The sequence below is a fragment of the Varanus komodoensis genome, unplaced genomic scaffold, assembly GCF_004798865.1.
Source record: "Varanus komodoensis strain SLA01 unplaced genomic scaffold, ASM479886v1 scaffold3, whole genome shotgun sequence".
In the NCBI taxonomy this organism is placed as follows: Eukaryota; Metazoa; Chordata; class Lepidosauria; order Squamata; family Varanidae; genus Varanus; species Varanus komodoensis.
In genome coordinates, this window is record NW_025335761.1 from 11,926,757 (window position 1) to 11,942,031 (window position 15,275).

The 15,275-nt window shown below is 41.6% G+C and overlaps 2 protein-coding genes across 13 annotated transcripts in view; one reads left to right on the top strand and one right to left on the bottom strand.

Annotated features, from left to right (window-relative positions):
- Window positions 1–6,312, top strand: part of ATG13 (autophagy related 13) — a 50,222-nt gene extending 43,910 nt beyond the window's left edge. For all 9 annotated transcript variants that reach the window (XM_044435889.1, XM_044435888.1, XM_044435890.1 and 6 more), the window contains one exon: window positions 3,323–6,312. In XM_044435889.1, the coding sequence (XP_044291824.1) occupies window positions 3,323–3,400 (78 nt within the window). In that variant the 3' untranslated portion in view covers window positions 3,401–6,312. The remainder of the gene's footprint in view (window positions 1–3,322) is intronic.
- A 3,470-nt stretch (window positions 6,313–9,782) lies between these two features.
- The window catches only part of ARHGAP1 (Rho GTPase activating protein 1), a 39,151-nt gene continuing 33,658 nt past the window's right edge, over window positions 9,783–15,275 (bottom strand). For all 4 annotated transcript variants that reach the window (XM_044435838.1, XM_044435841.1, XM_044435839.1 and 1 more), the window contains one exon: window positions 9,783–13,279. In XM_044435838.1, coding sequence (XP_044291773.1) covers window positions 13,100–13,279 — 180 coding nt within the window. In that variant the 3' untranslated portion in view covers window positions 9,783–13,099. The remainder of the gene's footprint in view (window positions 13,280–15,275) is intronic.

Consider the following 15,275-nt stretch of genomic DNA (forward strand, 5'->3'; position numbering starts at 1 on the left):
CATTTGAGAGCATATTTTAATATATTAGAGCTGTGATAGGTTAGTAAAGGGACTACTGCCTGAACGACGAAATCCCCAGTTCAGCTCTTGTCTCATACAGGTGCCATGGAAGTAGGAGTCCGTACGGCAAGCTACTCTCTCTCATCCTCATTACCCCCCACCATCCCACACACAGAGTATGGAAATAATAATTTGACCCACCTTACAGGGTTGTTGTGATTCTTGAGATAACCAGTATGTGTCATACGTTAAACACTTTGAAGCACTACATAAAAATACTATGAATTGTTATCACTGTTTCTATGCCAAAACATTTTTGATTGAGGCAGAAACAGAATTAGTACAGGATAATTTTGTGTCATATGCCAGCAACAGCTGCTAAGGACATTTTAGACTTGGCTGTTAACTTGCAAAGTGTTTCTTCATTCTGCTTTAGAAACATCATACACCCCAGATACCGTATAGCTGCAAGACTTCCCTTCAGCCCAAGAGGTTTGGCCTCTTGAAAGTCAGATTTCTAACCTTCTGGACAGGAAGAAGCTGTTAGTTTGCATTCCATCTTGATAACTGACAAGTTCATAGCCCTGGTTTTCTCAGACAGTAAAGGTTTTCCAGATTATTGGCTCATAGAATATAATACAGAGCTGTTGTTCACTTGTGCAGGATCCAATAATCTTTTCACAAAGAATCATTCTGCACAGTGCTTTTCTAGGACACAAACCACAATATTTTAATCTTACTAAAATGCTAATCTTTTCCCAGCTAGCAAACGACATTGCATTTTAGAATGCTGTCTAGGAAATGGTTGCATGAATATCACAGATGGAACACAATTTGAACCTCACCTCTACTTCTGCATGTCAGTGCCATGTTAAGTCCCTTTCAACAATACTCAGGCTGGAAGGGACTTAGAGGGGATTTCTAAAACTGATTAGTTTCAAGAGAATACTGGTAGAGAAACTTCTTGTCAAGTTCATGGACTTCAAACTTGAGCTGGGCTCACTGCAGAGGGTGACATGGACAGCTGCTTCTCCATGTTTGTGCTGCAACTTAGCTTTTACTTAGCTTAGCTTCTGATTTTTCTCTCCTTTGTTAACTCTGCCAGTTGTACCCTTGTGATTTCTTTCTGTTCATAATATTGCAAAAAAAATCCGTTTCTCTCTGTACCCTCAGCTAAAACCAGTGTGAGAGATGACCTGGCTTTGATCATCACCCACATTAACTATTGCATCCTTTTTCTCAGGTCCAGTTCTGGCCAAAAGCCAGAGGAGGGGTATTGCCTTTCATTTCTGGCAATACCCCTCCTCAGATCTCGACTGATTTTTTCATCCCCTTCCATATCCAGTCCAAATGCCTTTTCATTGCCTAATCTTTTTGGCACAGCTTTTCATTATATCCTTGCTTGTTTTCTCCAAATGTATCATCCCCAAGTCACCCTGCCTCACGAAAATACCCGGCAACTTGTCACGGCTCCATCTGTTCTCCTTGGCTTCTACCTATGCAGAAACATATGCATGGAGCCCCTAGACTCTTGTATGCTCACATGTTCCTCTCCCTCCTTTTGTTGCACACAAAGTGGGCATGACGTGAGCGGAGCCAGCTGGAGCCAGGGGTCAGACTAGATGGCCCGGGAAGCCCCTTCTGACTCACTCTGTTTCTGTTTTCTTCATAATTTTAGGTTGTAAGCTTTCTGGGGTAAGCACCTCCTTATCTTGCCTTGGATAAGTATCATGTGAAAGAAGGCACTATAAAAATATATTGGGATTTTAAATTTCCCCTGCAATCTTTTTTCCTTTAAATGTTGGCATATTTTGCCTTGCAATGGAGGACAAACTGGGGTGGTGGAGCGGGGGGTGCAAGACAGGACATTTTTGGCTTTGAACAGGACTATCCATTTGAGGTTAAAGCACCCTAGAGGAATGAATCAAATGGATTTTCTGGACAAGAACTGAGAATCAACATGGGTAGAATAGTCACAGTTTGAAGATAAATAGCTAACCCAATGAATAAAAAGTTGAGCAAAATGTCTGCCTTGTTCCAATTTTAAATGCTGGTGTAAAATGAGAAAAAAAAGACACTTGGTTACAGTAATTGAGCACATTATACAAAGTCATGTGTCTTTTATTACTTTTCTCATTTGGTAAGAGTTTGCCATATGATCCTAAGCTGAAGGAAGGATGTGATTTTCCTGGGTGATGAGAAACCACAGATTGGTTAGTAGCGCACATCTCTGTTCAGCTGAATCCCTTCACATTTTTGCTACAAAAACAGAATTCTTATGCTTCCTAAATTTGCCTCAGGAAGGCTAAACCTCTGTCTTCCAAAACCATAGTAATATCATACTTCAAGTCAGGTAAAACAGGCACTGTAGCACTGTTGCCAAAATCAGAATAGGATTCATATTGATACCTGCAGCAATCTAGCTTAAACACATTGGTTTGATTTGAACATAACAACCAAGATTATGAGTTGTTGACAAATCCAGGGTTCACTCACAGTTTGTCCAGGAGAAATTCATACAAGTGCAGGTTGTTTTTTTCAATTCTAAGTTGTTTGATACGTTCATTATTTGCCCTCCATTTTTGTATGTCAGATGCCTTTGCAGGACTGTAGTATTGGCATTCAGAACAGCTGATTTTTTAACCACTCTTTGCCACCTCCTTCAGCATAGCAAACCAACTCATGGTTCTGGGTTTGCATGAAATGACAATCCATACTGAAAGCAACCCAAATGTCACAACCCAGCAACATCTTGTCTGGATTGTTTGAGGCTCACAATCCATAGTTTCCGGTTTGCATGTTAACAACATCGCAGGATTTAACAGCACATACCCTGGCTTACCGTTACATATTCCTAACCATGCAGAAAAGGCAAGGATCGTAGACCAGCATATTTGCTTTAGTGCTAGTGATCTCATGCTACTCCTTCAGCTTTCTCAGGACAGAGATCTCTTTTTCAATTTATTTCTTTCTGAGCTGCATCAGAATTAAAGGTCTTTATTCCTCATCTTACTGTTTTTCCCTATCTGTCACTTATCAGCAGGCTGACAGTCTGCAGCAGCTGTCCCTAGAAACTTCAGCGACAAAGCTCTCCTGCTCCTGTTGCTCCTTTTCTCTCTTGCACATCTCCAGAAGCAACCTCGGCTAAATTATATTTTATATATAGTATTTTGTGCCTTTCTGAGACAGCTCTGCAAACAAGGCTTGGAGGTTGGGAGCATTACATGGATTCATAGAAATAGTGTTCTAAATTCATTTGTGGTTCAGAGCTACCTTTAGATCAGCCTGATATAGCTGTTGGAATGTTTATTTGTCTTTACAGGATTCGCTGCCGGAGAAACTGGCTGTCCATGAGAAAAACGTCAAAGAATTTGATGCCTTTGTAGAGACTTTACAGTAAAGCTGAGCCCTCTCGACTTCAACATTGTACTTCCTCTTTGACGTCTGGGGGGAAAAGCCCATCCATTCTGCCTTCCCTTAGTGTTGTGTCTAACACCACCACCCCATGTAGTAGGCTCTGATCGCTTCACTCTATCAGATGCAGAAACAGTGGTGTATATTTCTTTGAACTTAGCTTTGGAATGGATGTAACTCAATTTCCTTCCTGTCTGGAGTTCGTATTAGGAAACAAGATCAACCTATCCCTCTATTTTCTCATCTGATTTGAGAGACGTTGCTTTTGCTTTCTCTGTCAACATGATACTAAGAACTGGTTTCAGTTCAGAAGTCTTTCCAAGTTGAATCTTCAATACTATCAAGCCAGAAGAACTTTGAATATAATCATCTTGCAAGTATTGGTTAAATTCTGCTAGTATCACTTCAGACTGCAGAATTGGCCTCTCTTTAGCAAGTGCAACTAGCATATTAAGGGGCCAATGATTGCCTTTAGTGCCCTAAACAAGACAAACAGTATCACAGATCTATGTATGGGAAATAAGTGAAGGTCCAGTTAAGAATTAATCCACAGAAGCTAAAAAAAAAACATGCTTTTCTTATAACAGCTGCCAACAGAAAGCATGTGAAAACATTACCTCCCCAAGGCCACAAGTCTGTGGCATTTGGAGATGATTCAGAGTTTATAGGCTCTGCTTACTACCAGTAGCTGTAAATAGGAATTAGGAATCCTAATTCTCTAGAGTTATTTAATTAGAGGTCTTTAGTCCAAAGTATCTCCTTCAGATGTTGCTGCTCTATAAGAAGATAAACAAGAAATATTTATTACTCTAAAAGAAACCTATATTTAAAGAAAAATGGTATGTGATGTTTTCACTTTATTATGCAGTGATACAAGTTGCTCTGTCATTTGTCATTGGAATGGTTCTGTACCAAACAACTCTGTTCCCCCCCCCCCCGGTCTTAGCCACAACATTATGCAGGGTAAACCCTAAAAACAGTTATTCTAGGAAAGTGATCTTTTCTGGGGACTGAGTTAATCTCCATTCTGTCCTGTTGGGATCCTTGAATGTCATAAATGCACATGTGGTACAATGAACATGTAGAGAGTTTTTAAAAAGCTGGGATGTTCTGACAGGCCTGTAAATTAAACTTGCTGTGATCTCCAGTCAGTTAGTATATTAATCACAGCAGCACACTTTTCAGAAGTCTGTGCTATTTTTTTTTTAAATCAGCTAGGCCTTGATTGGCTAAAAGTTTATTTTTGTAATGAGCTGGTCATTAAGCAATGGCATTGGCTGGCATTGCTCTGTGTTTCATCTGTCTGAACTCTGTCCTTCACCAAATATGGGAAAGGAAAGCAACAAGACACTAAGCATGAGTTCAAGGATTAGTTGGACTCTGGGTATAACTCCTTCATGCTTGCTATCAAATACTGGGCCCGAAGCTTCATCTGTGCAAACTTTCTTGGGAGTAAGTGTAATTCTTTGGAACTTGTGTCTTAAGTGATCATATTTAGGCTTGCAATATAAGATGCAAAGTACATTTCTTATCCCCTCCATACCCCTGCCTGTTATCTTTGACACTTTTGATTGCCTTTTAGACTTGAAAGACCTCCAGTTTCCTGTTTCAGATAATGAGATGTGAATTTCCTGCATCTCACACCTCCTTTCTTTAAGCTGAAGGGAAGCTGTGTGTGTGTGTGTGTGTGTGTAAGGGGGGAATCTATAAAAAAGTAACAGCAGTTGCCTAACCATGTAGCCTCTGGAGCTAAGAGATGGTTGCTGCATAAAAACAAGTTGGAGGTTAAATTTCTGGCCTTCTAGCACATTTATGCTTTGCATTACTAACTGAAATTGTGAGATTTTATGTAGACTCAAAAATAGCATTTCAAATTCTGTGCAAATCTGTTATATGCCATTGGTCTCTGAAAAACATAATCACTATTAGGTAGTTTTCTGACAGAAGTGATATTGCCATCAAAACTACCCCAAAAGCCTTCTAGAGAATCTATCAGAGTAATGCCAAAATCTTTTGTGACATCTACCTGCTCTCAGGCATTATTCCCAAACCATTTATTATTCTAACTAGCCTGGAATGTGATAAGGAACTGGTATTCATTGTGTTACCCATGAAGTATCAAACGATTTGTCAAGTACCAGTTAGTGACTGTACTTACGCTTTGCTGGCCCTCCTTGTTTAAACAAATTAGTATACAACAATGCTACATAAAACTGTGTTCGGAGAAATGACTGAATGGATCAGCCTGCTGCTTTCTGGTAAGTAATTTGCTTGCAGAAGTCCTGCTCCTGCTGTGATGATTAAGTGATGTTCCCCTCTGCCAACCATTTGTAGAGCTTATTGCACACATTCCTATTGATGAGTCTTTCAGTATTTCAGTTCTTACCTTCCCACTGAAGTGCTATAATGCTTAAGGGAAGAGAGCTACAGCTTGTCCAGATTGTCTGCTGTCTGTACAATCTTTGACCAAGGTCACAACTTCTGCATTGAGAAACAAAACCACCATGTAGGTACTGCTGATGGTATTAATTTACAAAGAATAGTGAATGTACACAACTGTTGGGTTTTTCTTCTGCATAATATTTTCTGTCTGAGTTTGAGTCTTAGAACTTTATTTTAAAAATACTCCTTAATTACTCCTTAAGTTCTACCTTAATTTATTAGCCATGTTGAGTCCCACAATGGGAGAATCACCTGTTGCAGACTTTCAAAGAATGCTATCTGATTGATCACCTAAAGACAGAATACTTACTAAACATTTCTACAACTCACACTGGCAACTTACACACGCTTTGGATGAAAGGAGAAGGGTCCTGAATTACATTTATTCAGTAATGATTTTCAGAATACTTCAACATGTATTCATATAATTTCAAATAAAACTTAGCTTACTCTTAATTCAGCTGTCATCCAGAGTTCTCAGTTCACTTTGTGTATGCCAAATCACTATATTTCTTACTGAAAAGTCAGATTGTAATGGGATAAATGGTACAACGGCTAAAAGGTGATACCAACTATTAAGCTATCAATTCAATGTACTACTTTTATGTGTCACCTGTTTGCAGTATACTGCTACATATGCTTACTCAGGAGTATGTTCTTGTAAGTCCAGTGGGACACAAAAGCAAACATATTTAGGACTACAGCCATAGCACCTTAAATGCTGAAGTTACCATTAGAGGGCAACATATGTTATGTTTTGAACTACAACACTGTTTAAGCAAAAGCTTTTCCTAGAAGCAAATATAAAACTGAAGCTATCATACTTTGGACACATCATGAGAAGGGAAGACTCACTGGAGAAGAATCATGTTAGGGAAATACAAAGGCAGAAAAAGGAAGACCAAATAAGAGAGGGATTGACTCAATTATGGAAGCCACAGCCTTGAATTTAGAACAGCTAAGCCATGATGTCATGGATAGACCCTTTTGGAGGGCTTTCATTCATAGGATTGCCGATGACTTGCTGGCACATAACAACAAATATACCCCTATACCAGGAAGGGACTTCAGAAATTTGCTAATGAAGCCAACATTCAAATTGGAAGCCCAAGTACCTTTAGCAGACTGTATGTATGACAAGACTGTACATCAGGGGTCTCAAACTCAACTTACCTGGGGGCCGCTGGAAGTAGAGTCTGGGTGAGGCTGGGCCGCAGCAAGTATTCCACCACCACGGTGGTGATGGGCTGCTCATCCCACGGCCGGCCCAGGCACCGTTGGCGCTTTGAAGGCCGCAGGCCCCCTCCCCCATGCCCTGCCCGTCCCGGCAATTGGCCCGGGGGCCGCGAGTTTGAGACCCCTGCTGTATATATTCTCACCCATTTCAAACTTTTAATCCACTATAAAGTGAATACCAAAGTACCACAGAAAATTGTGTTCGAGAGCTGCAGGCATTTGTGCAAACACTTTATTATGGCCTCACAATTCCATACGTACAGGGGAGTTTATTTACAGGCTAGTGTGGTCAACGTCTGAAATAAGGCTTATTTGGTATCACTCAGGTTACATGAATGAGTGAAGTACAGGGTCTTACTCATGTACTGTTGAAATAAGGCACTTTATTTATTTATTTAGGAGACTTCTATGCCGCCCCATTCGCCGAAGCCTCCGGGCGGCTCACATCCATAAATAAAGTTCCTTAAAATAATATAAATTAACAGTATAAATTAAGTCACCCTGGCCAAAGAACAAAATGAATAAATACTATTAACAAAATAACATTTGAATAAAAAGGTCTTCGCCTGGTGCTGAAAAACGACAACGGCGCCAGGCGGACCTCTCTGGGGAGCGCATTCCATAGATTGGACGCCACTGCAGAGAAAGCCCTCCTCCGAGTACTCACCCTCCTAATATCCTTCACGGAGGGTTCCCGGAGAAGGGCCTCTCCCGCAGATCTCAAGGGGCGGGCGGGCGGGCATATATGGACATTACAACTAAATTGTTCCATTAATTTCAGTGGACTTAAATATCCTGCTTTTATGCAGCAAATATACTAAGTAGTAGTAACACAACTCTTAGGTATAAAGTCAGAATTAGAATCATTATCAACCAGCCTCAAGACCACCTCTTGGTTACCTTTATAGGTGGACTATGTATCATTCCTTGTTAAGAGCAATTAGTGGGGTTATGACCTACCAAGGACTCAACCCAGCCCCAGCTGGGTTTTAGCAACAGTGTGACCACATTTTTACTGTCATTAGTTTAAAGATGTTGCTTTATGAAAGGGAAAGAGATAAAAGTGGGAAGGACACTCTAAGGAACACAAAAATACTCAATACATCTTATGTTCATTGGAAATTAAATTTAATCCTGCTCAAAAAACAAGAGCTGCAGAGTATATTCAGACATTTTTTCATATTTGACATAAGCATCTGACCCATGCCAAGATCTTTGCATGGTATAACAATTTCTATTTCCTATATCCTTATCACTCTCTCTTTCTCATATACATATTTTTTTAAAGGGCGCACTAGATCCCCATTACTGAGAGGCCCACCCAAGATCTGTGGCTTTTATGCAAGTATGTATAATTTTATACTGGCTTTCTTTCTGTTCTGGGAAGAGGCAATATTTCCAAATTACTATTTTTATCTTTACAAGAGTGGTGTGATCCCATATTGCAAATTAACTTTATGACTAGTGTACTTAGCTGCAAGTCTGAGCCTAGCTGGATTAGAGAGAACAGGTTTTTTAGAGCTTTATTACTGCATTGCGTTTGTATTTCACCTTTTTTTTTCTTGCAAGGAACAAAGGCCTCTTACATAGCCCCCCTCCATTTTATTCTGTCCTCACAAGAAGAATCCTGTGAGGTGGATTAGACTGAGAGTGAGCTTCATGGCTGAGCAGGGACTAGATCTCCCCAGTCCAGTGCTCTTAACCACCACACCACACTGGGCTTGATACAGAACTGGCAGCTTGCGAGTCATGTATCAATCCAGTTTGTGTTCTCCCACCCATTCTTGTGCCCGGGGGACATGAATCTGACAAGCAGCCTTCTTTACCCAAGTAAGGACATTCTTTCATGATACATGGAGAGAGGGCTTATTCAATTCTACTTCTATGCCACTCCATAACCCAAGGGTTCTCTGGCAGCTTACAAATGTATATACCACACACTTGAGAAACTGGATCCTCCCCTCAACCAAACTTGCTTGCTGGAGGTAGAATGGCACCATTGCCAGGGTCAACTGTCAAGAGCCCAAGCTTAGAAGTGTCAGAAAGCCAATGGTGAATAGGAAGCTGCACTCCCTGCCTCCGGGGTGGCATCTACCATACATTGAACAGAGAAAGAATGGCTGCATGTAGTTTGCTTTGTCTTTTCACTGTCAAAAAGAACCCCTACAAGGAACGCATAACCAAGAAATAAGGCTCAAATTTGCTCTTTTAGTCCTCCATCTCTCTTCCTTTTCCTCGTGTCATATCTTTATCTTGTACACCTGACAGTTCTGCTGGCACCACTGGCTAAAATTAGTGCCGGTCCTACATAGTTGTTTACTGACTTACATCTTCTAGATCAGTTGAGCGTCCTTCAGTTTCTCCAAGCTCACTCCTAGGAAATTTCCAGACTGGAAATTACTGTGGGTGGCCACTAATGCAGCAGTGCTAGAGGAGCAGTTGCATTTCTCTGTGCCAACAGTCCTGTGCAGCACACGCCACCCCCATGGGATCAGAGTGTGCTATGTGAAGCCCAAGTTCTTGCTGAGTGGAAAAAAACAACCTGGACAGAGCAATGACGCAAGGACCTGGTAGGGGTCAGTTCAACTTCCCATAAGATACAGTTCTTCACCTCTGTACTAGATAGCAAGAGGGACTGGTTATTATTAAACTGATTAGTTCCAAACAAGTTGGAGAAATACACCAAGATCTGATATTGGCTTTGGGTCTTTATTGAAGTACAAAAAGTGCAAACTGTGAAATACAAGATTGGTACCATTAGAAGGAAATAAACATGGGTGTGTAAATTAATGTCACAGTAAAAACCCCAGCCCTGCTCCCAATAAACATCAGTGATAAGAATGAAAAATACAGAGGATAACAACAAAAAGCTAAGCTATAATCTGTGCATAAGGACCCTAGAAACAGAGCAAGCGACCGGGGCCATTTGGCCATGAAAGATCTCTGCTGTGTCAGCAAAGAGTTTTCCTAAGGCATCCTCAGCTGCATCACCCAAAACCTCAGTATGAATACAGGACTGCCTGTTGCAGCTGAGGGCACAGAATGTGTCCAAAGGGTTCCAAGACACCAATAGACATTATCAGGCAAGCAAGGGATAAGTGGAGATGAAACACTCCACTGAAGCACTGTGGTCAATATTTAACCTAGAAGCCAAGCAGCAAGGGGGCCTTAGAACTAACACTGGAGGGGCATCGAAGGACAAACTGTGAAGCCATGACCAACCGGATATCAGCCTCTTAAAAGAGGAGGCAAGCAGATAACTGGTCCCATGACACGGTGGTACTCTAGTGATTCCGATGGCTTATTTAGAGGCCTGCCACCCTAATTCTGACAGCGCACACTAGTGATCAAAATCTGAACGGGAATGTAGTGCAAAGCTAACTGGCACAGGCCCAGACCCACACACCACTCTTAAAAGTACAGTCAGGTCCAGCATGCTGCCCCACAGACCAGCCACAGTGATGATAGTTTTGAAAATGGCAGAACAAAAATAATGAGGCAAAGCAATCATATGTTCCAGACATCCTGGCAGCTCTAGCAAGGTAAAGAAAGCAATGGAGATATTTACACTGGCTCACTTTGAGGGTTTTGCGAGTGCACTTTTTGTGAGCGTAGTTCCTAGTAATACAGAGTTTTGCAATCTGACATTAGAAAAAAATACACAGGATTTTAAAGTGTGTGAAATTTATAAAAGCTTAACTGTGTAGCCATGGCAACATAACCCGAAACATTCCGCTTACTACCTGCCTGACCTCCGACTTGATTCTAGAACTGCACCAGCCTTGTTCTTAATCCTCAAAGTAGTCCAGGAATTAGTGTTTGAGGGTAGCAGCTGAACCTGCAGACCTGAGTACTCAGGTACCTGGGCCTTTACTTTTCCAGTCTCTATTCAGAACCTAGGCTCTATTCACCATGGCACATCACAAAACAGGAACTAGGCAGTGGTTGTCAGCAAGGGCTCATAGATTTCTGAAATGTGAAGGTTCATTGATCAGCCACTCATTGAACCATGCCAAAGTTGCATTCTACGCAAAAAACAACAGAAGGCAAGGGCTCACGACACCCACCACTTTTCACTTCCTCAGTTAGCATCCTTGGTGAAAGGTTCTCCTGACTCAGCTGAACAGGACATCAGAATTTCAGGATTCCAAACTCCCTAATGCAGTAAAAGTTTCTATTCTGTCAGATTTACCACTGTATACAATACAGACTATACAGGATGATGAGCTTCCTCTAATTTGCTCACCATTCCCTCATTTTTAACCATTTGCCATCCCCAGGCATCTCTGGTTTTGGATTCCTTCCACATCCTGCCACAAGAATGGCTAGAGCCAGTTGAATGGGCATGGCTGAGCTGTGGCCATGGATCATCTCAGTCCACTTGCTGGTATCTATTGACCATTTGTCACATCAAACCAAGGGCCTTTATTCAGTTTTTTTTAAATAGTAGCCCATTATGCATCTACACAAGTGTTTTGGTACAGATTCTGGACAGGTGTAAAAACCACTGCTGACCTTTTTATAACGCTAAACCTGTTTTTTTACAGGATCAATTTGTGCTAGATACAGGTTAAAAAGCCATAAGAAGACAGCCGGCAGTAAGATATCCTTTACAGTTCTATTTAAAAGCAAAAACTGCTGCAGATCCAGTAGGAAACTGCTATTTTATAAAAACAATATTGGCTTAGAACATCTGTGCTTGGAGAATGGCTGAGCCTGGTTTAGAGCCCAAACTGGCTCAATTCCCTGGTCTGAAAGGGGAACAGTTCAGTTGGGCAAGAAACTAGCTATACTGAAGGGCTACGCATGTCATACCACCATGTACTGAATGAACAGTACATGAAAGCCATTCTGGCAATATTAGAGAACTACATCTGAGCCCAACAAGGACTCAAAGATAGATTGTTTGAATGAGAAAGCTCACCCTCCCCCAATTTTGGCACAAGAGAGTCCAGTATATAGGGCAGGGTGATTTCTGTATAAGATTTGGTCTCAGTGACCAGCCTTTTGCCTAAGAAAAGTAACCCCAGTGGCTGCAACAAGGGAAACAGATGCTGGTCATCATGTACAGTGCCTGTGCTTCAGTCATAGGAATTGGCAGTGGCAAATCTGCATTGACAGTTCGGGGAGCTAATGCCACCAGGGCAGACATCCCCTGCAAAATGCCTAGAAACTTGTGAGTCAGGAGGAAGCCCCCTCCCCCTGCCAAACCAAACAGTCACATTTCCAATTAGGAGAGAAAGGCAAGGCTAGTTTGGGAGAGAAATTCTGCTGGCAGGTAGTCTCCTGCAGGAGAACACTACAGATAAGCGGGTTCCATAATATTGGAAGGAGATAATTCTACTGTATAGGGAAATTTTAAGAACACCTACAGTATGTGCCAGAGCTCCCTGAAATGTACAAATAGCTTTGTAGGCACTGTTAAGAAAAGTTGAGTGCTCTCAGAACAGTGCAATCTTCTCTTACAACATAACTTTGTCCTAAGCTTGCAAATCCATTCTTCATCAGTCTTCCAAGAGAAATGCTCAGGCATGCCTGACTTGTCTACATATGGAGACCAAACACAGTCCAGAGAAGAGAAACTAAAGTAGATTCCCTTCTGCAAAAGCATCACCAAAGCAACATGTATTAGTTCAGATCACACAGGTATCAATAGGTGGGAATTCTACCAGGATCCAAGGAGAGCCATTTGATGGGATCAACTCAGCAAAAGAAGGGAACTTAAGCAGTTAAGAGCAGCTTGGTCACTAACTACCAAGAAAGACAGGACAGCCAAGGCATTTTTAGAGATGAGAAAGCCTGCTTCCCACCTCACATGATCCCCCCTCCCCCCACACACGCGCACCTACAACATCCTCAAGCCCTCTCACTCTGCTCATCACCTGGAGCTTCCCCAGACTTGGCCACAGCTCTGTAACAAGACAGAAAGGAAAATGGGGATGCAGAAAGAGAGGGGAGGAAGTGGTCACAGTGGACACAGGGTATGCGAGTACAGGCAGGCTCGAGATCAAGCCTCCACATTCTGGAAAAGCTCCCTCTGGTTGTCCAGTAGGAACTTCGTGAAGGTGTTGATAGGATTGATGGCTTTGAGGGTTATGGCTGCATCTTTGGCCCACAGCAGGTTTGGGCCAAAAACAACTGCAAGGTTTGTGTTGGTCATCTTGTTGATTTCACTGTTAGCAGCAACCTACATGCATTGGAAAGAGAAGAAAGAAAAGACCCCATTACTCCAAAGTCAAACAGGTTTTTGATGCTGTCCTTCCCAGTTAATCACTATCCACTGAACTCTGTTTCCTCTATTAAAAAACTGATTATATCCTGACAGCACAAAAGCAGATCCCAAGTAAGCCACACATAAGAGTAGCCCTGAAGATGTTGATGGAATATGGAGACAAGAATTCTTGTTATTTCACAGGTTAGAAAACATACCTTACAACCTTTTTCTTCTTCTGTTTAGTGGCATGAACCTACCTTTCACCTACTCCTTGACTTATCATTTAGTTCCAAGATTTTGGAAAGCAAAATAACTAATATGATACAGCAAGCACTGTGAGAATCTTGCCCTGTTTCTTTCTCCTGGCAGGGGAAGGCATTCAGGATAATAAGAAAAGCCTTCTAAAAGGAGACAGTTGACTTTATAGTATGACAGCACATGGTATAACAGCACACCATGGGTTACTTAACTCATGATGAGGCCGACATACATATCAGGCACATACAGCAGTCATTCTGAAGGTAAACCATTGCTTTAAGGTTATCATGTCATTTCATAGGCTTTAAATGCATTCATATATCATATCATATATCAGCTTGACAAGTGTGCACTGTTTGTTGTATGTGGTTGTTTTGGGTTTTCATTTTTATAAGCCATCCAGAGACTTTAGTATTAAAAGGTAAATAAAAATTTTAAATAAGTGTGAGTTATACGAAAATCATGTATACCCTAGAAGAGACCATGAGCTATGGAAGGATTGTTTAACCCACACTCCCCCAGTTCACATGACATGACGATACCCGAGTAAGCAAAGTGAGACTTTTGTGTGCCTCAACTCATTGTGGATTAAATAACCCATGGTGAGGTGTGCCATTGTGTGTGAATACTGTTGTGCCAGAGGTTTTTTCTTTTCTTGTTCTGCTCCAGGATGACCTTCCCTTACTAAGAACGAATGCTCACAATGCTGAATCTATACCATAAAATTTTATTTATTTTTCCATTTATATCCTGCCTTTTTCCTACAAAGGGCTCAAGGCTGCTTACATTTCCTCCTCCATCTTATCCCCACAACAACAACCCTGGGAGGTAGGTTGGACTAAGAGTCTGTGACTGGCCCAAAGTCACCCAGTTGGCTCCATGGCTGAGCGGGGGACTAGAACCCAGATATCTGAGTCCCAGTCCCATGCTCTTAACCACTACACCACACTGGCTCTTGATGCACAACCCAATGCAAAAAAGATACATTTCATGTTGTGCCAGTCTGTCTCTCTCTCTCAAAAGTCAGGATTGTTATGAAGATAAAATGGGAGAACCCTCATGAATGCTATCATGAGGTTCTTAAAGAAGCATAAAATTAAGATGTGGGAACAAATACATACCCTGAAAGAGGAGCTTGCTAACAAAAATGAAACTCAAATCTGTCATTCTCCCAAGCTTGGAAAGCAGGCAATCTTAAGCTCAATTGCTAGTGTGGAATCGCTCTTAAACCACAGATTCAGAAGTAAGGGTTGGGGCATATGTGGGAAGTGCCAGTCTGGACAGACTGCAAAGTGCTCCTTGAGCAAGTTCTGTAATAGGCCTTCTGTGCTAGCTAATGTTTTTCCTTCCAAACACCAGGATACATCAGCCCTGGATTAACCAATACATAGCACCTGAACAGCCCACAAAATCCCTGCTTCTTCCTTATTTAAATTTTCTATGATACACATGTTTTATTTTCTCAGAGCTTTAGCTATATACCCAAGGGGCTTAGCTATTGTTCATTGTCAATTCAACAGGATTTTCTGCATACCATGATAGAAAAGTGTAGCTGTTTGATTATGGTTGACTATTCTAGAAAGAAAATAGCCCAGAATCTGTGCCTCCCCTGACCATAAGAGTTGAGCTCTAGACCCAGGGCTCATTTAATCCAGCCAGTTGTGCCTAAAAAGCCCTTTAAACAGAGTTTGACTTTAACTGTAACCCCAAG